We start from the raw sequence: 21,328 nt of genomic DNA on the forward strand, positions 1-21,328 counted from the left end.
CTTCCCACTATTTATTTTAGATCTCTAGGATTCTCCTTTCCTATCACTAACCAACCTCAGCCCTGCCAGAAGTACTCAAGGGTTATGATCCAAGGCAGATAAGAGCAGACTCTAGGCCAGGAGCTCCAGCAGAACCACAATTCTTCCCTCTTGCTAGAACTATTGCAGAACTTTGACTGAATCTTCTGTCTCCAAACTTCACATGTAAAGTAATGCACACATTTTCCCTCGACATGTTGATGCTATACTTAAGGTCTTAGGCTACTCCCCAAAAGTTCATTTAACACATGACCTATGTGGTACAGTCTGGGACCCCAGACCTGGAGTTAGGAGTCTGCAGCTAGCCTTGCAGGGTCAGTAGGGTCAGCCACTAGCTGGATAAAGTCTGGCTCCTGAGGGGGGAAGGAACCTGCTGGCATAGGTGAAATGTCCATACAGCTGAATGCGCACCCACTTTGCTGTATGCCTGCCCCTCACATCCCTTCTTCTCTGGGTGAGAGGGCCCTCATGTCTTTCCCTATGAATCCTACACTCCAACACCTTGCCAATCTTTGAAGGTCCAAATGCAGATGTTGCTGCTTCCTGCTGAACTATGGCCAGTAGCCCAGCTAGGCTACACAGTGTTGGGAAGAAATCGGAGCTGCTGCCTAGAGGAAGGTCAATGGGCTGAACTGTAACCTGTCCATAGATTTCTAAGTCTTTAGAAAGACATCCAGCTGCCAATGAATGTCTTTCACTATGCAGCCCTGGCTGGCCTGGGACTCGCTATGGTTTTTAAACCTGTCTGGCTTCAAACTCAGAAGTTTGCCTGCCTCGGCTTCCTGAATACTGGGGTAAAAGGTGTGTGCCACCACACCCAGACATTCCTAGTTTTCAAAGCATCACCCCTTTCTATCAGTGCTTCAAAAACAAATGGCTTTTCCCTTAATGCTTCCATGGCACTAGCAGGTTCCAGCTTACACCCATGAGCCTCGTGTGCACAGGCACCCTGTGAGTTGAGACCAGGCTGAAGCAGCATTTTCCCAAGTAGCACATTCAGGATTTACCTTTGCTTATTCTCAAAACTGTGGCATCAAATGAAGAGGCAGAAGCCCACCAATAGGTAGGACTCAGAGAGATACTGAACCAGAGATCTGGATTTACTCAACCTGGCATGCCAGACAGTGTATGCTGCCATTGGAAGTCAGAGCAAAGGAATGCCATTCATCTCCCACCAACCTGGACATTTGTGGGAGACAATCAGGAATTAACATAAGCTGGGCTGGAGTATAGCTCTCTGGGAGCTCACTTGCCTAGCAAGCATGAAGCCCAGGGTTTACTCCTCAGCACTACTAAGACAACAATGAATTAATTAAAAACGATCATACCTAAGTGAGAACGAGAAAGGGAGCCATTTAAGAAGGTAGGTACTTTCATAAGTAAATAAACAAAACAACCCAACTCTACAGGATTCTGCGTGCACACCTACTCACTTGAGCTACCTTCAGGCAGTAATTACTTTAAGTATGAAAACAGAAGCATGGACTTGGCTGGGAAGAGCAAAGAATTGACTTGCTGGATTCCAGCACATGGTTGAAACTGATGTCTGTTATCAGCTTCAAAAGGGAGAAGCCTCATTAAGAAATGGCACACCACCATGTCTGGGAGTAGAAGAGGGCTGTGTGCAGACTCTAAGTGGTTAAGGAGCTAGCTTTGCCTCCATGTTATGTGGCAGAAGACACTCCTCCTCAGGGAACACTTCTCCCTGGTGCAGTTTCCTGTCAGCCTTCAGCTGTCCTTACCTGTTTTCTCAGCTTTCCTTACTCCCACCCTTGAGTGACGCATCAAGCAAACAGAGCTCCTGCCCATTTGCAGGTCCTTCCAGCCCAGATCTCTGAGGCCCTGACAAGTGCTTATTAATGCCGGTCACACCCATTAGAGGCAGAACTGGCCTCATCAGCCTTTTGCATTTTCAATGGTAGTAAAGGTGCAAAAAACAAACAGACAGAACACCCCCTCACCCCACCCCCAGCTAAAGACTGACATAGGTCACACACAAATCGGAATAGAGAATTCAGTATAGGGTTTCTTTGCTGCTCTTCCACAAGTTCCCAGTGTGAAGCAAGAAGCACTTCTCAGGAGCCCGAGGCCAGGAGCACCCAGAGGGCATAGCCAGCTCCTCTTACCTGGCTTCTTAGAAGCCAAGCACTAAGTCCTATTGCTGTTTTAAATTTCAAAATAACTGAGACAAACATACAGGAAAGTGGCGGGCTCGCTTCCCTCAGCAACCCCTCTAAAACGTAATCCAGTACCCACCGCTCCGAACCAAGCAGCAGACTGACATTTGGATGGAGTGGTGTGGGCTGGCAGGAGACAGTTGACACAGCCCCCTGCAGACTGTCTCATGTGGTGGAAGGATGTCCTCTGCCTTAGATACAACCACCATGGCACGAGCGACAGGAGAACTAACTTTACGAGAACCAAGAACCTCATTATTTGATTTCTTTTCCTTTTTTTGAGACAGGTTCTCACTATGTAGTTCTAGCTCTGGCCTGGAACTCACTATGTACAATAGGTTGGCTTGGAACTCACAGAGATCCACCTGCTTCTGCCTTCTGAGTGCTTCAGTAAAAGTGTGTGCCACCACACCCAAACACATTATTTTACTTTTCAAAGCAACTTTAAGAAATAGAAGTTGAAGCCTTGGTAACCAACCCTAAGCTTCTAATGTAATATCTTGTCCCATTAATTAAAAAACAAATTCTCTTTTTGAGGGAGAGTAGGTATGAGATGCTGGGAATCAAGCCTGAGTCTCAGGCTTGCTTTATAAGGGCCACACTCTCAATAAAGATTAGAATTCTTGCTGAATAAGTAGAGGACTAAAGAGGAGAGGGTGAATAATAGCAGAAAGCTGATCAGACTGTGCATGGGAACCCTGGAAGAAAAGCATCACTAAGCTTGCAATGGATCTTACCCCAACACCTGTCCAAGCGTTTCTGGTGCTTGCTCTGATTTTTAAAGTAACTAGATGCCAGAATTCTACACTTTTTGGTTTTGTTTTTCTCGAGACAGGGTTACTCTGTCCTGGAACTCACTCTGTAGAGCAGGCTGGCCTTGAACTCAGAAATCCACCTGTGCACCACCACAGCCACCGCAACCACCACCCAGCAAACTCTAATAATTTTAAGGAAGAGAATGGAGAGACTGCCATGGGAAGGGAGGGAGCTATAACTTAAGAATATACTTTCTTGTCCCTAAGAATCCCCGAGAAGCCCCAGAAAATCATCCAAGTGACTCTGACTCTGCAACAACCGTGCACTGTAAAAGCATGAGGCAGAAGGCTCTTACATGGTGGTGTTTGGCAACAGTGAGGAATGAGAACTGCAGGTAACTTGGCTTTGCCCTTTCTGCAGGAACCCCACCTGGCTGATGGTGGCGTTGCACTGATCCTTACAACACTGTGAATGGATGCAGGGCAGGGTGTGGCTGCTACTCTGCAAATGAGGAAGTGCAGCCAAGTGAAGGATGGCTGGGAGGACCTGGGGGTCACACAGGAGACACTGGCAGGTGACAACCCAGCCTGGAGGTTTCACATACTGGTCCCTGCCTTGAGGGATGTCAAAAAAAAAAAAAAAAAGCTGGACATTGCTGGTGCATGCCTTTAATCCCAGCACTCGGGAGGCAGAGGCAGGTGGATCTCTGTGAGTTTGAGGCCAGCCTGGTCTCCAGAGCGAGTGTCAGGATAGGCTCCAAAGCTACACAGAGAAAACCTGTTTGGAACACCCCCCCCCCAAACAAAACAAAACAAAACAAAAAAAAAACGCTGCTTTGGAGGAGGGTGGGAATTGAAAGGGACAGTTTCATAACATCCAGGAGGGGAAAACAGATCAGCTGTGAAATCGTGAGGCTCCTCCCACTTTTCTAACAGCTGGAAGGGACACACCCTGACGTTATGAAATACCTTTGCTTCGTCGTTGATGTCCCAGGTGAAGGAGATGGCGTTATAAGCAATCTCTTCAATGTTGCTGATGGTATTGAAGCTTTCTTTGTAGTCGGCTACAGGAGGCAACGGGATGAGAAAAAGAGAGTCACAACTGTTAGTTCCAACATGAGATCATAGCAGACCAAGAAACACTCAGTTTTCTGCATTATCCTCTGAAGGATTTGAACAAGCATTTTGTTGTGTTGAAAGAAATTCCAAAATAAAGAAGGCAAAAATAATCCCAGGACTCTTTTTTTTTTTTTAAATAGAAACAAACTTAGATATAGTTAATTCCATATCATTGAATCAAAATTAAAAAGTTTAAGCCTTAAAAAGTTTAAGCAATGGTCTTAGGGTCCCAAAATTGATCCGTGGAACTCAGTTCTTCTAAGTTGGGTGTGGAGGCACATGCCTATAATCCCAGAAATTGGGAGGCCAAAACAGGAAGATTTTGGTGTGAATTCAAGGGCAGCTTGGGTTATGCAATGAGTTTGAGATCAGACTGAACTACATAGAAAGACCTTGTCGCAACAAAGAGAGATGCAGCTCTTCTGGTTCTTACAGAAAAGAGAGCCAGAGAGTTTCAGAAGATAAAGAAATAGGAGCCCCAGGTGGATGGCCACCTGTGGGTAGATGATGGCAGGAGCCCCCAGGTGGATGGCCACCTGTTGGTAGATGATAGTGCTGTGTGGGACTGGAAATGGAAGAGAACAGATGCTTTATAGAGCTGCACCGTGGGCATCCACCACTGGGTTATTATTACAGATCGAATTCAGCAACTTAGCTCAGGGCATAGCTGGAGGAGTGATTTCCTTTTGCATGTTTGGAAACCTCCTTATCATTATCTCTAAATAAATCCCAGCATCTCCTAAAAAAGACATTACTGCACCCCCAAAAATGTGCAGACTGAGGTGGGGGTGTACTTCCGTGGTTGAATGCTTGCTTGTCTGGCATGTGTGCAGTCCTGGGTTCCATCCCCAGCAAAGAAGGGGATCAAAAGAAATAAAGGCTCAAAGTGGGACACTCCTGTAAGCTGGCTAATAAAGTTCCTGGCTCCAGAATCACATGGCAAACCAATGCCTGGCACAGGCCCTGAGAAGGAAGTCAGGACGGAGCCCTGATTCCAGGAGGCACAGGACACTGCCTGGAACACATCTGTGGCTGGCACCAAAATCCAAACACTTTCGGCAGGAAGGTCATCACGGCCAAAAATAATTGGATCTGGCAGAGCGGGCACTTGAACCTTTAAGAGGGAAGGTGGGCTCCTGGCCACTCACCGATGTCGATACACCTCTGCTTGGCCGTGTGCTGCCGGGAGTGCCAATATTTCCAGTGTCTTAGCTGGTCTTCCCTGCTTTTGTCCTCAGCAAAAACCACCATGATCACGCTCTGGGAACAAGAATGCAGCATAAGGATACCAGGGGGTGAGCAGCTTCAGGGAAAGTCGTTTGTTGTTAGATCTTACAGTTAAGGCTTAAAGCAACACTCTGGGGTGGGGGTGGGGTGGGGAGATGACCTAGTGGTTAAAAACACTTGCTGCTCTCCCAGGGGACCAGAGTTCTGTTCCCAGCACCCACATCTGGCCTCTTACAACAGCCTGTAACTCCAGTTCCAAGGGAGCCAATGTCCCCAAGGGCATCGCTAACAGGCACAGACACAAAGACAGGAATGAAAGTAAAAATAGTCCTTGAAAACAACCCACCAGCCCTGTATGCAGTGACAAGGACCTGGAAATATTAGGGCCTAGGGTCACCCGACAGAAGCTTTTTGGGAGAAGAATGGAATTAGGTACAGAACTTACTCGAACTTTGCTGATTGGGTGGTGGATCCCTTCGTTGCTGCTTACTTCCTTTAAGGTGACAGGATAGAACTGGCCTTTGTTCAGGTATGTCATAGTGCTGTCCCCTTGCTTCTGCCGAAGTGACTTAGAGGCTTCTAGGGTATACTCAAAGTTGTTCCTGCAGGGCAAAGAAGCAACAGGTTTGGGGGCCAGTCTCTTGGAAGCTTCCAGTACACACCTTTGTGTGTGTGTGTGTGTGTGTGTGTGTGTGTGTGTGTGTGTAGGTTACTGAAATGGAAAAGCAACAGCGAACACCCAGCTGACTGTGCCATGTTAGAAGCAGCACTTGTCCCCTTTTCTTGATAAACAGGATCCTAAACACAAGGGCTTTATGACCAGAGACTCTCAGACTGTGGGCCACAAAATATCAATTACAAGTTCTATGACGTAATGTCAACAACTAGGCATTTGGATGCTTGGGCTACAAATAACATCAGGAACTGAACCGGTGGTGGCAGGAACCTCCCGGGACTTGCTGCCAAGTTGGTCTTTATGGAACAAAGGTTGCAAGCGGGCTCGGAGCACAGCATCTGGTCATTTGTCTGCCAGCACTTTCTTGTAGCTTTCACGTTTGTCTCAAGACAGGTACTCCATGATTGCCTATGTCTCCTATTACTTTACACAACCACTCAGAACTTTCCTAGACTGGATTTCAGCCAATTACACCTATGCTTTCAAATAAAGTTTTAGAGAACATAGTCTTGCCACTCGTTTATGGCTTATCTGCAGACCTCCTTTTCATTATGAAATCAAAGCTGGCTAATCACAACACTGGAGAGACTATCTAGCCCACAGAGCGTAAAATATTTGCTATCTGACATGTCACAGAGAAAGCTTGCCAGTTCTATCCCAAACCATAATGTTTGTGAGTTTGTGATCTTTGAGCCTTGGGACATACTTATGAAAGGAAGTCTAAATCCCACAAATCCAGAAAAACCAAAGTCCTTACAGTTATTTATTTACCTATCTCTCTATTTATTTATTTAGTATGTATGTGGCAGTCAGAGGACAACTTGTAGGAATTTCTCTGCTTCTACCTTATGGACTCCAGGGATTGAACTAGAATCATCAGGCTTGGTGGCAAGCACCCTTTACCCACTGAGTCATCTCACTGGCCCCTTAAAAAAAAAAAAACCTGCAAAATATAGTGCAGTTAGACACATAAAATAAAAAATGAAATTTTAAATAATCTTGAGGTGTTAGTATACGTCTCATGAACCTAGAAAATGCTATTTCCAGAGTAGGGCACAATTTTGCTAAGCTAAAAACAAGTTGCCAGGTTAAGAAAAAAGGTTACATTTGTTTATTTTATCATTAACAAGGACAATAAAGTCCTTTGTCTACTTAATTTACCCACAAACTGACAGCTATCTGCACACTTTTGGGAACAGATGGCCCTGGTGATCTACCTTAATCCCCACCCCTCTCCTTCAGATTCCATCCCACCACACCAGAAGGGAGCCAGGGAAGGAAAATCACCAACACCAGGAGCCAAGGAAGCCAAAAACCAGAGTCCCACATCAGATCACCACAGGAAAAGTTCCCTACCCAAGGTAAGGCCACAGCTGGCAGAGTCACAAGATGGCGAAAGCATGCCAAAGCCACCTCAGATTTGTCAGGACCAATGCACCAAAAAGAGAAGTGATCACAGAGGCTGAAAATCCAAAAGTCAAATAAAAAGACAACTATTACCCAGAAACACTGTCAAACACATAGTCCTCTGAATTCATGCCCGGCATCCGAAGACTGAGGTCCGAGGGGAAGAAAACCTGAAATAGCAATGTAGTGAGCCACGACCATTTAACTATCATTATGGTTACTAATGACCAAGGTCTGATATGGATACAGTGTGTGGTGTACGGTAACCCACAACTCTTTTTAAAGCTCTTTTCAAAGTAAGAATTTTAGATCTATAAAAAAAATTAAATTAAGAAAAGTTATAAAAAATATCAGCCTGGAGGTGATGTCTCAAACCTTTAATCCCAGCATTTGAGAGGCAGAGGCAGGTGGATCTCTGAGTTCGAGGCCAGCCTGGTCTACAGAGGGAGTTCCAGGACAGTCAGGACTACACAGAGAAACCTTGTTTTGAAAAACTAATAAATAAAAATAAAAGGTAAATATCTAATTTTAATAGCACTCATGTGAATAACCACAGGCACACACACACACACACACACACACACGCACACTTCACACATATACACTCTTAACACTCACACACTCTTCACACATACACACACTTCACACACAGACTCTTCCCACATACACTCCACACACACACAGTTTACACATATACACACACACTCTTCACACATATACACTCTTCACACTCACTCTTCACACACACACACTTGTCACACACACACACTCTTCACACACACATGCACGCACACACAGTGCCTGAGATCCACTAGTTTCCTTCCCTTATCTTTCCCATATATCACATGTTCAGAGTTTAGAATCTGCAGCCAAAATGCAAGGGCCAAGAGTCAAGTTTGCACCAGGGCTGGACAAGTCTGCTACCCTTTCCTGGACAGTGTAAGTTTCACACCTAGAAGACTCTCCAGGGGCATTAAGATCGCCTCCAACACCCTAGTGCCTATCTTCTCCCCAAGTGCCGTCTCCATGACCAGACCCTTCCAATTCACTGGAATCATAGAGCGCTCCATGACCACCTGCAATTCTATATTACACCACAGAATAAGCAGCACCCAGTGACAACATGACAGCTGCCACATAGGCCAGCTCGGGAGCTTGCTTGGGTCTAGGATGAAAGCTATAGGAAATACTATAGGAACACAGTTGTGGTCAGTGGAAGATTATGCATGGGCTTCCTTTCTCTCTCTTGCCAGCAAATCTCTCAGTAGAAACCATAATTGTTAACTCAGCTGTTGGTAAGATTACCCATGTGCCCTTGATGATAATTTTTGGATTTGTAGGTTTAGCTTACAAATTATACCTATGGGCCTTTCTCTCAAAAAAAAAAAAAAAAATCTTTTTATTCCTGATCCACTCGTTCTGGGCTAAGTTTCAAGCTTACATAACCAGGAAAAGGTGGAACCCAATACTTAGACAAACACGCTGCCGTCTTAGGAAGATGTTTTTGTCTTTTGTACCTCCTGAACGCCCTCCTTGAAGGTCTCCGAGAAGGTGGAATCTGGAGTCCTCCGTTGAGCGTTAGGTGGCTGAGTGCTGGAGTTGAACTGGTCAGTGCTGAGGTTGCGGTCAAATACCACCACACGCTCGGTGGGCTCTGGATGGTACACCGATTGGGGGATTCCCACAGCAAAGCCGTGTGGCTGAATTTCTGTCTTGATGGAGTGAGTAGGCATGGTTGCTATGGAGACAGTGACTGTTGTATCAGGAGCTGTCAGGTGGCCTCTCTTATCAGTGCCCAGCTGGTTGCCATGGGGGAGGACAATGTTGAAGGGCACGTTTTTCAGCACTTGCACCCTGTTTTCTCCAGCAGAAAGGAGGGGCTGCTCCGTCACATTTGGCATGCTGCTTCTTCAAGAAAGGAGAAAGGACATCGTATTTTCAACCTTGGTGCTGATGCAGGGCTTTGATGATTTGGGAGGAGCAGGTACTGGGGGCCCAACCAGGGCTTCACACATATTGAGCAATGCTCTGTACAGACAACCTGTTACTCTGATGGTCTGGGCTCCCCACAGTAGCAGAACACTTGACAGAAGCCAACTAAACAGGGAATGGAGGAAGGGCCCATTCCCCATGAAGACTTCACAGCCATCAGTCAAGCAAAACCCAAATCGAAAGCACAATTTCTCAGAAGGGACCCAGAGTGCTCCTCCAGGACATGCTATTCCCAATAATCCTACTGTGTAGCTCCTCATATTTTACTATAAACCTGAAGATGTGAGCTCACAGATTCCAGAGTGAGACCACCCCGGTTCAAATTGTGTGTCAGTTTGAGCAGGCTATTTTGTCTCTCAGGACCCCATTCTTATCTGTGGAATGCAAAAACAATTTGTCCTAGTTTGCATCTCTGTTGCTGTGAAAAACACTATGCAGGTCACAGTCCATCATCAAGGGACACCATGGCAGACACTCAAGGAGACCTTGGGAGAACACTGTTTACTGGCTTGTTCCTACATGCTCACTACCTTTCTTGTACAGCCCAGGTCTTCCTGCCTAGGGATGGCACCGCCCACAGTAGGCTGGGCCCTGCAACAATCAGCAATCCAGAAAGTGCCCCATAGACATGTCCACGGGCCAATCTGCTGGAAGCATTTCCTCAGTTGAGATTCCCTCTGCCCTGGTAGGTTTGTCTAGGTTTGTGTTGACAAAAACTATCTAGCACAGTGGATGTCTGTCCTCTCTCATGGGTGTTGAGGACAGAATTCAGGGAACGACACCTGCACACAGATGCTCACAAGGAGGTACTGCCAAGCATTGCTTTCTAATACTGATGCCATTTGACTTTCCCAAAGAAAACTCATTATCATACTTTATCTGTTGATATTTTATATAAAATTAATTGTGGTTTAATATTTATTAATATGAACTGTAATTTTAAAAATCATTTTTAATGTGTGTATATGTATGTGTGTACATCTCTATGTACACATACGCATGTGTGTATGTATATATATGTGTGTGTGTACACCTCTGCGCATGTATAGGGATGTGTGTATATATGTGTGTACACCTCCGTGTATATGTGTGTGTATATGTATATGTGTACACCTCTGTGTACATGTATAGGTGTGTGTATGTATGTGTGTACAGCTCCATGAGTATGCATGTGTGTGATATGTACATAGCAGCCTGCTGAGGTCAGACATCAACTCTATGGCACAGTCTCTCCTATCTTTTTCACCACCTTCCACCTGGTTCTGAGGCAAGAACACAAGTTGGCAGGTCCTTTACCTGCTGAGCTGTCACTCTAGCCCTAAATGTGGAGTGTTTTGTTTGCCTTGTCTTTTTTCCTGGTTCTGGGGACAGAATTGGAGCCCTGTTGTATGTGCTTGGCAAGTGTTCTTCCACTAAGCTTCCCCGGTCCATGAAAGTATTTTTAAAGCTCTCTGAAATATTACAAACTGAAAATGTCAAGGAACAAAACAAAGGCAATTTTATACATCCCAGGTTCAGTAAAACTATTCAAACTCTGAACTGTAAATTCACTTCTGAGGACTGATAGTAAAGAAAACGCCAGGAAGCTGGGGTAGGAGGATTGGAAGCTGCAGTCAACCGGGACAACTTGAGACCCATTCTCAAAATAAAGGTTTTTCCTGTGGCTGTGTCACATCAAAAGACTAGACAGGGCTGCAAATGTAAGTGCATTTTGAATTTATTTCCAGACACTCCAGCAAAAGTATATAAAATAAAACATGAGTTAATTCTATCGTGGAGGAAGAGGGAAGAGCAGTCTCACCATTACAGCTGTTGAGGCTGGCAATGAATATATGCTCACTTCTAGCATTTCTCCTTTTATCATGCTTGAAAAGGTTCATGGCAATGAGTAAAAAATAAAATCTATACATAAGCCACTCTCCAAAACAAAATCATGAAGTTTTAAATAGTAACATGGAGAATATTTATGAAACAAATTACATGGAATAAATGCACACTTTCAAAAACTATCTGTAACTGTAAGCGCAGCAGCCACAGTAAAGAAATAATTGTCAGGGGTGTGGAATATGAACTGTTACTCATTCCTTAAATCAGTTTCTGTCCCCTTTCCCTGAAAGATGGGATTTGGCTGTCACAGCCCAAGCTGGCCTTGAACTCCTGCTTCAGGCTCCTTAGGATTGCAGGTATCTGCTACCATGCCCAGCTGTTTTAATTTTTATTAGTAACAAAACATGGGTTAATCTAATTTTTTTCTTTTCTTAAAATTTATTTTATGTGCATTGGTGTGAGGGTGTCAGATCTCCTGGAAATCAAGTTACAGACAGTTGTGAGTTGGCATGTGGGTGCTGGGAATTGAATCCGGGTCCTCTGGAAGAGCAGCCAGTGCTCTTAACCATTGAGCCATCTCTCCAGCCCAACATGGGTCAATTTAAAAGCTGCTTTTAGGGCCATAAAGATGGTTCAGTGGGTAAAGGTGCTTGCCACCAAGTCTGATGACTTGAGTTTGATACCAGGAAGCCACAGAGAGGCAAGAGCTATTTTGCCTCTTAAGCTATCCTCTGACTGTTACATGTGTGCCTTGGTATGCACAAACATGTTCATGCACACAAAGAAAATAAATAAATATAAAGTGTATCTTTTAAAAATGTTTTGTGACCATAAGGTTGAGTTGTAACTAATTTACTGAAGTTTTAACCTAAAATGTCTTCAAGAGAGTTTGGACATTAACTCATTGAGTTTTACTCAGGCAACTATTCTGGAATCATTGGTGTCTTTCTGGTTTTTTGGTTGTTGTTGTTGTTTTGCTGTTTTTATTTTCTTTCTGCAGATCTGGGGATTAAACCCAGGACCATGCCCATGCTAGGCAGTGTTGCATCACAAAGCTACACCCCAAGCCTTGCTTTGTCTGAAGCAGGCTCTCCCAAGAGTCCAGGCTAGCTAGAACTCCCCAGCCTCCTGCTTCTGAAGCCTCCCAGGTGCTGGGGTTACAGACGTGTGCCACCACACTTGGGTGGTTTTCAGACTCTTCCCCTGTTTCATCCCCCTTTAGATAAATAAACACTTCAGGTTTTACTAAAAACATCCCTTTGGAGAAGAGCTTGATGAATATGTTTTCTAGGAAAGGGAACACTGCCTAAATAAACAGTAACTTCACAGAGTAGCAGACAAATCAGCAACAGAATCTAATGCTGAGATGACGGCCACTCCACAGTCTCTTCTACCAGGCCCTTCCGGTTGACTTGGTGGAGCCTGCCCACCTCTTTACAATGTACACCAATGTATACCGGCTGCCAAACTTACCTTTTGCTGTGCTCTGGTTCTGGGTGCTCTCCCTCTGGCTTTGCTGCAGAAGACCGGCGCTCTCTGGGAACCTAAAGCGTTAACACCAATGAAAGGGATTCAGTCCTTCTCCAGGGGAGAAGCCTTCACCTGAAGAAGCAATGTTTTATTTCTCAGTGGACTCACTGTTCACTCATTTTCTGATTGTCTGCTGAGCGCCAGTCTGCTCTGAAGGAGGTAACAGCCTGGTTACCACTGCAAGAGGTGACAAGCAACTGTCAGACAGAAGTGGGCATCACAAACTCACTCTGTCACAGGAGTGAGGATTTTTTTCTTCTTTTTTGAAAAATTTCGAGATATGTGTTTTATTTTATGTGTATGAATGCTTACCCTGTACCTATGTCCGTGCACCAAATGAGTGAATGGTGCCCCCTATGAGGTTCAGGAAGGCACTGGATTCCCTGGAACTGGAGTTACAGACAGCTGTGAGCCACCATATGGGTGTTGGGAACTGAACCTGGGTCCTCTGGGAGAGCAGCCAGTGCCCTTAACCAATGAGCCATCTCTCCAGTCCCATTCTATTCCTTTTTTTTTTTTTTTTTTTTTTGGTTTTTCGAGACAGGGTTTCTCTGTATAGCTTTGGAGCATATCCTGGCACTCGCTCTGGAGACCAGGCTGGCCTCAAACTCACAGAGATCCGCCTGCCTCTGCCTCCTGAGTGCTGGGATTAAAGCATGCGCCACCAACGCCCGGCCCCGTTCTATTCCTTTTATAGCTCCTCTCTTTGCCCCAAAGCCAAAGAGCAGACAAATGACAATGGGCACACTGTGACATTAACCCATCCGAGAGAGTCGTGGTTCAAACAGGTGCACAAGCGTAGCTGAGATATGAGAGATATTTGCAGTGCAAGAGTTCTTTCATATTTCACCATTTACAACCAACAAAGGGCTTATGAGATGGCTCATTTCATTGCTCTTGCACAAGAGTCTGGATTCCAGCGCTCATATCCGGCAGTTCACAGCCACCCATAACTCCAGCTTCAGGGAATCTAGCTCCCTCTTGTGGCCCCTATGGGCACCTGCACTCATGTGCAGACACTCTCCCATAATCCCTCACACATACACATAACATGAAAGTACTGCTTGATTTATTAGCAATTCGCTTTTAAAGCATCGCTAGTTATTAAGTAATAACAGCTGATGCTCACAACCAAGAAACTCAAATGACCATCCCCTGAGCATCTGCCATTGGTCAAGTCAAGGAAGACAGCAGACACAGACCACTCTCTAGTACCAGAGAGTACAGTGTGGCAGGAACTGGACTGGGGCTGGAACCTAACTGAATCCATCTTAGTTGCTGGACCTGAGAGTTGAAAGTGACACAGAGGCTGTCTAGTGTAAAACAGGTCATCAGTGAGTGGCAGTTGAATTCCTGAGACTCCATTAAGAACCATGAGGCAGACTGATGCAAAAACCTACACATGACAGTTAAGGCTAATTCAGTTGTCTGGAAACAGACAAGATAAACGTATTCTGATCTTAGAATGAGACCCAAGAATTGTAAAAGTGTACATTTCCCCCAGCCAATCCTAAGGCCTTGTGATAGCAGTAACGGAAAAGGCAATCGTCCTGACAACCTGGAAGGGAAGAGCCCAGGTCAGCCAGCAACAAACCCTTTTCATGGCACCAGGAACCAAGTTTGTTAAAACATTTCAACTGGGGGAGACATGGCTACTACCTTCTTTTACAGCAGCGTCTCCTTCAGCTAGGGCCAGAGCAGCTGTTTAAAAGCCACCCTTTGACTCTGTGATCGTAGATGCTCAGCTTTGAATCACAGAAAGCCCGAGTGCTCATTAAACTATTTATAGTCACTACAGAGGTAGCCAGCCCAACATTCAGCAAATGACTGTTTTATAGGCTGCTGAATCAGGTTCGTCTGAGAACGCCATTCCGGGCTGTAAAGAGCCCGAAACCCACCTTGTAGTAGTCATAGAGCAGGCCCAGCGCAGCTGCACTGTCTTCATCTCCGTTGATGCTCATCATTGCTTTGGTTGCTGCAGTGAGAGGGTTTTCCAGGAAAGACTTCCAAGCCTCGTCCTCGCTGGTGTAGGAGCGCCGCTGCGGATAAAGGGCTTCATTTTGAAGAACCAGCACTGGCCTTTTGCTTAAGAGGAAGAAATTCAAAGTTGAGTCTACACTTCCCACAGCCAGACAGCCTACAAGCTGTTTTTCTTTAAAAAAAAAAACAAACAAATAAACAAACAAAAACCAAAACTGAACAAACAGTTCTTTGACATTCCTATAAAATAGGACACAAGGCTCTGTGCCAGGAGATAATTACAGGTGGGAGGCAGCTCAGAGGTAGGGCAACTGCCTATGGGCAAGACACTGGATTCCATCTTCTGCATTATAATGAATTAAATATCAGCACCTTTTCAAGTCTGAAGAAGACTCAATAAAGGAAATGAAATGGTGTCCATGTTCCTCTTAGAGATATTTTAGGAGTAAATAAAAACATTCAGAAAATTCAGGTTTGATTTACAAAATGCTTTTTCTAAAGGCATGTTTGAAATTGCCTCATGGCCCATGAGCTGCATCAATGACCCTAGTAGTCAAATGAAGACATGCTCAGAAGACAGAGTAGATCCGAGAACCCCCATCAGAGAACCTGAGAGGATGTGATTTGTCAAAACCCGTAACGACCCCCAAGAAGACACAGGGCTATTCACATATCTTACAGCAGCACACACAGGGACACAGCAAGGTATGGATGCTTTTCAAACACTCTCAGGCCAGTGCCCTCTTCCAAAGCCCACACAGAGCTCTAGGACTCCTCAAGCTACTACAAGTGACTTCCCCCTGCTGATGCCACGACTTAAAAAAGGCTCCTTCCCAGAACCAGGGGGCAGGAAGGAAGGAATGAGAGCATAAGGGACTTTTCACTTAATCCTTCAGGGTATATGACAAAGTTAGAAGACTCTACTGTTACTAGAAGAAGGAGCCTGGAATGTAGCCAAAGGGGACTATAAATCAATAAACAAGCATAATTTTCTGGCATGGGAGTGAACTGCTTATCTTAGAGATACACAATCTACAACCAAAGAAGCCATTGGATGAAAATCTGCCTTTAAAAAAATCGTGGACAAACCTTCACATGAGCCCCATAAGACTGCTCAGGAGGGAAACAGCAATCACTCATAATGGGCTTGAAGTTCTAACCCTGGGACCTACAGAGTGGAAGGAATGGGCAGGTTTCTCCAAGCTGTCCTCTGACTTTCAAACATACACACAAGCATACAGAGCAAATCAATCAATTAAAAACCTTCCTTAGTGGATGGCATGGTTCAGCTGATGAAGGAACCCGTTGAGTCTCCAAGACCCAAGGAGAGATGGGACTTGCCAAAAGGGGGAAAGGAGAGAGGGAGGGAGAGAGCAAGAGAGAGAGAGAGACAGAGAGAGACAGAGACAGAGACAGTCACACACACACACACACACACACACACACACACAGAGGAGCACAAATGCAAACTCATACACTAACATAAGGAGTAAAAAAAGAAAATCTTTACCGGGCTTTAGGACTTAAGGGCATAGCTCAGGTAAGCATGATTTTTCTCCTCGGGGGTCCAGGGCTTCCTGGGGTTGGTCCCCAGTGCCCCTCCCCCCCAATAAATAAAATCTTTATTAGTTTTTCACATCAGGCAAGGACTATGTCACGTTAACAGTGCAGTTTGTGGGAAAAATCCGGAAAATTAATGGTGACTTTAGAGACACTTTTATAGGAGATTTCATTTTAAATGATTCAGGCAAACATTGCTGATTCCAAAAACTGGAAATGTCAACAGTCTCAACAACTGTTCAGCTGGTACTATTTAATAAGTCAATAGAAAGGAAAAAATGGAACATTGACTTTAGCGAGTTAGAGCGGTACTTTTTGTGTGTGTGAAGGAAAAAGAATGGCGGCGTCTGGAACTTCTCTGAATGATGATGGCTGCCCTGACAAGCAGAATTCGGGGCTCAGTTCTCATTGCAACACACGAATGAAATATGTAAATGGCCTGGAGGTGACCCTACCTTTTCTAAAAGTGAGTGTAGAAAGTCTGATTATCTTTTCAAGTGATCTGTAAAGGTTAGGGCTTGGCAGTCACCCAAATCCTTCAAAAACAGATATAGATTTAAGAAGAAGAAAGAAAGAAAGAAAGAAAGAAAAGAAAGAAAGAAAGAAAGGGAGAGGAAAAAGGAGGACATCTGTGAAAAGCAGTAACTTCTGTCCTCAGAAGGCAGAGTTGTTTCAGGATCCATGTCTTTAACTTGTGCCTGTGAAGACGATTCTACTATGGGCTTACATCTGGAGGCGGGCTTATTATTTTGAAATTTAAAAGTAGAGACTTATCTCTACAAATCTCAATTTTGTTGTTGTTTTTTGTTTTTCAAGACAGGGCTTCTCTGTATTGCTTTGGAGCCTGTCCTGGAACTCGCTCTGTAGGCCAAAGAAAGAAAAAATACACAAAAAGGATTCCTCAAGCCTTTGGGTCCTTAGTCCAATGGTAGCACCGTACCTGGTGAGATTCCCTGATGTACGGCTGAGCTGTTATTAATAGCCTAATAGCTACTTCCAAGAGATTCTCACAGCAGTTGGCTCGTTCAACAGTCGTAATGTTAGTTTTGCAAGCTTTCCGTCTTCTCCCACCCCATCCTACATAGGTACGAGCATCAAAAAATAAATATTTTCCATTGGCTTTATGTCTGTGATCACCCTGAAGGCATTTTATATTTCCAAAGTATGCCTAAGGCCCAGAGGTTAGTGCTGGGACTTTTGCCTCATCAGTAAGCAGAGAAATAAACAGAACAATCCCAGCCCACTTCTTCATGACCAGCAAGCTGTTGTTCTGGCCCTGAAGGTTCATGGGTGTTTCCAGATGAGCCTCAGACCTTCAAGAGAGCCGAGCACTAAAATGAACTGCATTTTCTACAAGACAAGATTAATCTGTCGTTGATTCCACCCACGGCTAACCTCCTTCAGAAAACAGGCACGAGAAAAATCCACCCTTAACAAGTAACTACGAAGCCAAATCCTCTGCTCCAGATTTACTGAGCTGAAATAGGCTCTTTCACAGCGCCTTTATATTTACAGAAAAGTTGCGTGTAGAATCGAAAACCATCCGTGCCCCCCAATGCCGCCAACGTCCGATCACATCTTACACCACCCCAAACTCCAAAAGGCAATCCCGATTCGAGAATTCTCTCTCGTTTATCACCCTGCTTGTAGCCTCTTCCTCTGGATGTTCCCGAACGGCAAAAAATAGTCTTCTGTAATTACCATCGGTGATGCAAGGGCCCAAGAACACCCACAGCAGTGTTCTCACGCAGCGGCCGCAGCGAAGAAGACGCGCGGGCAGCGGACACTTCAACCTTCCCCCAGATCGCTCGCTCCCGCGGCTCGGCAGGTGACAGCAGGCTGCCCGGGGTCCACTCGTCCCCACCGAGCCATGGGCGCGGGGCCCGGGAGCCCCGGGACGCCGGGCAGACCGAGGGCCCGGGTGGCCCCGCTCGCCCTGCCCCGCCCAGCCCGGCCGGGCCTCGAGGCCCCCGGAGCCCGCGCCGTCGCGGCGGCAGGTGCGGTAGCCCCCGGGCCCTGGCCGGACTCGCGCCCGCGCCTCACTCACTTGTCGTACTCCTGTGTCATCGCGCTCACTCGCCGCAGCCGTGCCGCAGAACTGGACTTTCGGGTTGGGACAGTACACCCGATCCGGGGGGAGGAGGCGGCGGCGGGCGGCGCGCGGCGGCAGGCGGTGGGTCCGGAGCGGCGGCCCCGACGGGTTGGGTTCGCTTTTCTCGCTCTGAGCCGGCTCGGCGCGGGCTGCGCGCACTGGGCGCTAGGCTCGGCCTCCCATTGGCTGGCGGCGCGCCGTCCTGGGGCGGGCTTCGGAGCTGAGGGCGGGGAGCTCCGTATGATTGGTGGGATAGGGGCTGGGGGCGGAGTTCGAGGCCGGGCGGGGGGCGGGGGCCACGCGGTGCGGCGAGCGCTGGGGAGCTTGCGCGCCGCTGGCCCCGGTGGCGCCGGCTCGCAGTGGCGCCGGCGCCGCGAGGCTTCGGCGCACACCCGCGTGGGCGCGTCTCACCTTCCAGTCCTCGCTCGCGGTCACTTCCCCGGCCCCATGGCCTCTCCCTGAGAAATATCTTGGGACCGTTCCGTCCTGTCTTTGCAGCTGTGCAGGTTTGGAGTTTTCCTGCTGGTCCATCTCTTAGTGTCCACTGTGTGACAGTCGCAAATGTGCATAGCCCTTTAATAAATAACCCATTTCCCCCCGGCCAGCGGTCCCTATTTATTGTGCGCCTACTGCGTGTCAGGGGCATTGGGTCACTCTAAGCCTCCTTGCCAAGTTCCAGAGCGCCCACTCCACCCCCCACCCCCACCCCGCCCCGTCCCGGTCTCCTGGGAGCATCTCTACTTGGCTCTTCATCCCGCTCAGACCTCCATTTGGGCTTCAGCGTCCTTAACCTCCTAGCTGCCTGTGCGCTCTCTCTGGCCAGTTCCAGGTTCGTTTCCACTCTCGTCCTCCTCCTATACTCTCTTTCCCCTAACAACGCCCTTTTCTAAGGGTCTGTTTCTTTAGCCTCAGCCTGAGGCCTACTACAGCCCAGACAGGGTCCTAGACACCGAGGGCAGGGCATAGGCAGAGCACACAAATTCCCCTGCTTCCTAGAGCGTCCTAGTTTGGGAGTGACAGTGATTGTTTTGTTGTACCAAGAGGTGGCAAGCTTTGAAGGCAAGTGAAGAGAATAGGATGAAGCTCCGGGGTTAAGGATGTCTGTGGTAAGGGGTGGGCATCCAATGCGAAGGCACAGCCATGGATGTGATAGCGGGGACATCAACGTGTCCACCTAAGCGCTGGAGAGCAAAAACAACTGGGCACAGGCGGCAACAGAACCCCCGCAGGCCTCAGAAAGGGCTTAAATGAGGAACCTTTGTGAAGGACTTGGGGTAGGGCATAGATGGACCTCACTTTGCTTTAAAATAATCTGGTCACAGAACGGTGGGGAACCAGTAGGAGGCAATTTCAAAAATACAAGCGAAAGATAAAGTAGTAGCCAGAAGTGTAGCCTGGGGGTGATGGAGCAGTTAGAAGTGTTTGAATTCTAGATGCAGTTGTGTTAGCTAACAGGATTTCCTGAGAATGAGGGAGCAAGTTAAAGAGTTTCATGGAGAGATGGTGTGTCCACAATCCCAGGACTCAGGAAGTTGAGGCAGGAGGCTTTCCAGTTTCAGGCCAATCCCAACGTGAAACCTTCACCACCACCGCCAAGAAAAAAAAAAAAGAGTTAAGCCTGAACAGAGACTTTGCAGCCAAGCACCTGGATAGAATGACTGTTGTCCCCTGAGACGTCGAGAGGCAGTGAATATGAAAGTTTAGGGGTGTTCAGGGGTCCTGTTTAGGATGTGTTAAGTTTAAAGTCCAGTTTTTGTCTTAGTAGATGGTCACATAGATGGATACTAGACTGGAGTCCAGGAGGAAAATCTGGACCGAAATTTGACCTCTGGGCATTGTCATCCTGAGGGGTGGAATTCAAAGCCTTGAAATGCCTGAACCTCCAAGGCAAGGAGGAGGAAATAGGATGTAATAGACCCTGGGTCCTGGAGCCTCTGACACCAAAGGCTTGGAGGGAGAAGAGGCAGTAGAGGAGACAGCACAGACAGAGGTTGAGCTTGGAGGAAAATGAGAGGGGTGTGTGTCTCCATACTTTTGCCAGAGTGTCCCTTCATAAAGCTCAACCCCATGTCACTCCCAATAAAGCCCACCCTCCCCAAGTCAGCCGCTACCCTGAGATCAGCTGACTACCCCTCACAGACTCAGGACTTCCTGAGCCTTGGCCCAGTGAGCCATCCTGTGTGACCCCCAGCACCTCCAACAGAGTCCCAATGTTTACCGTTCCTTGTCTTTCATGTATAAGATCCTTATATGATCTTTTCCAGAGGGGACATTGTCTGTCATCGCATGGTCCCCAGCACTGGCATGGACATGGAAAATGTCCTGGAGATGGTTATTGAATGGCACCATTCTCTGTTGGTCCCTTCTGGCCTACCTGTGGAGCTGGTAGGTGGGCCTCTTGTATGTAGGGCACCAAGGAGTTGGTCCATTGGGTCTGCTGTCTGACACATGGTAGTTGCCATGTAAATGGGAACAATGAAGATATATTAAGCCATAGTCAGAAACAGAACAGGAAGGCCTGTTGGTATCTGACATAGATGTAGTGGTAAAAATACACGGTCTTAGGTGTGATGGTGTGCAATTGTAACCCAGCCGTTAGGAGGTAGAGGCAGTATCCCCGTCTATATAGTGAGTCTAAAGCCAGCCGGGGCTACACGAGACCCTGTAACAAAACAAAAAACTGAAGAACTTAGGTCTCATCAGTAAACTTCAAGGTAAGATTATTTCGTTTATTTCTAATAAATTCTCAAGTCCAAGTCCACATCTGTGAGCTTTTAGCATTGTCTTTATTTTTACTTCAAATGTTTACACTTCTTTAGTGTGGGGGTATGTGTGGGTGCATGAGCCACAGCACACATGTGTGGAGATGAAAGGGCAACTCGAGGGAGTGGATTCTCTTCTCCCATCATGTAGGTTCCAGGGATTGAACTCAGGTCATCAGGCTTGG

General features: G+C 46.6%; 1 protein-coding gene across 3 annotated transcripts in view; it reads right to left on the reverse strand.

The window, feature by feature from the left end:
- The window catches only part of Grhl1 (grainyhead like transcription factor 1), a 49,363-nt gene extending 30,840 nt beyond the window's left edge, over positions 1–18,523 (reverse strand). For 2 of the 3 annotated variants that reach the window (XM_027424687.2, XM_027424686.2), the window contains exons 1-8: positions 18,337–18,523; positions 14,648–14,834; positions 12,693–12,763; positions 8,918–9,308; positions 7,494–7,570; positions 5,763–5,919; positions 5,239–5,350; positions 3,941–4,035 (exon numbers count right to left, since the gene is read on the reverse strand). In XM_027424687.2, the coding sequence (XP_027280488.1) occupies positions 3,941–4,035; positions 5,239–5,350; positions 5,763–5,919; positions 7,494–7,570; positions 8,918–9,308; positions 12,693–12,763; positions 14,648–14,834; positions 18,337–18,356 (1,110 nt within the window). In that variant the 5' untranslated portion in view covers positions 18,357–18,523. The other variant, XM_027424688.2, reaches the window with a different exon arrangement.
- Between the last annotated feature and the right edge of the window lie 2,805 nt (positions 18,524–21,328).

This window comes from Cricetulus griseus, chromosome 7 (genome assembly GCF_003668045.3).
Source record: "Cricetulus griseus strain 17A/GY chromosome 7, alternate assembly CriGri-PICRH-1.0, whole genome shotgun sequence".
Taxonomy (NCBI): Eukaryota; Metazoa; Chordata; class Mammalia; order Rodentia; family Cricetidae; genus Cricetulus; species Cricetulus griseus.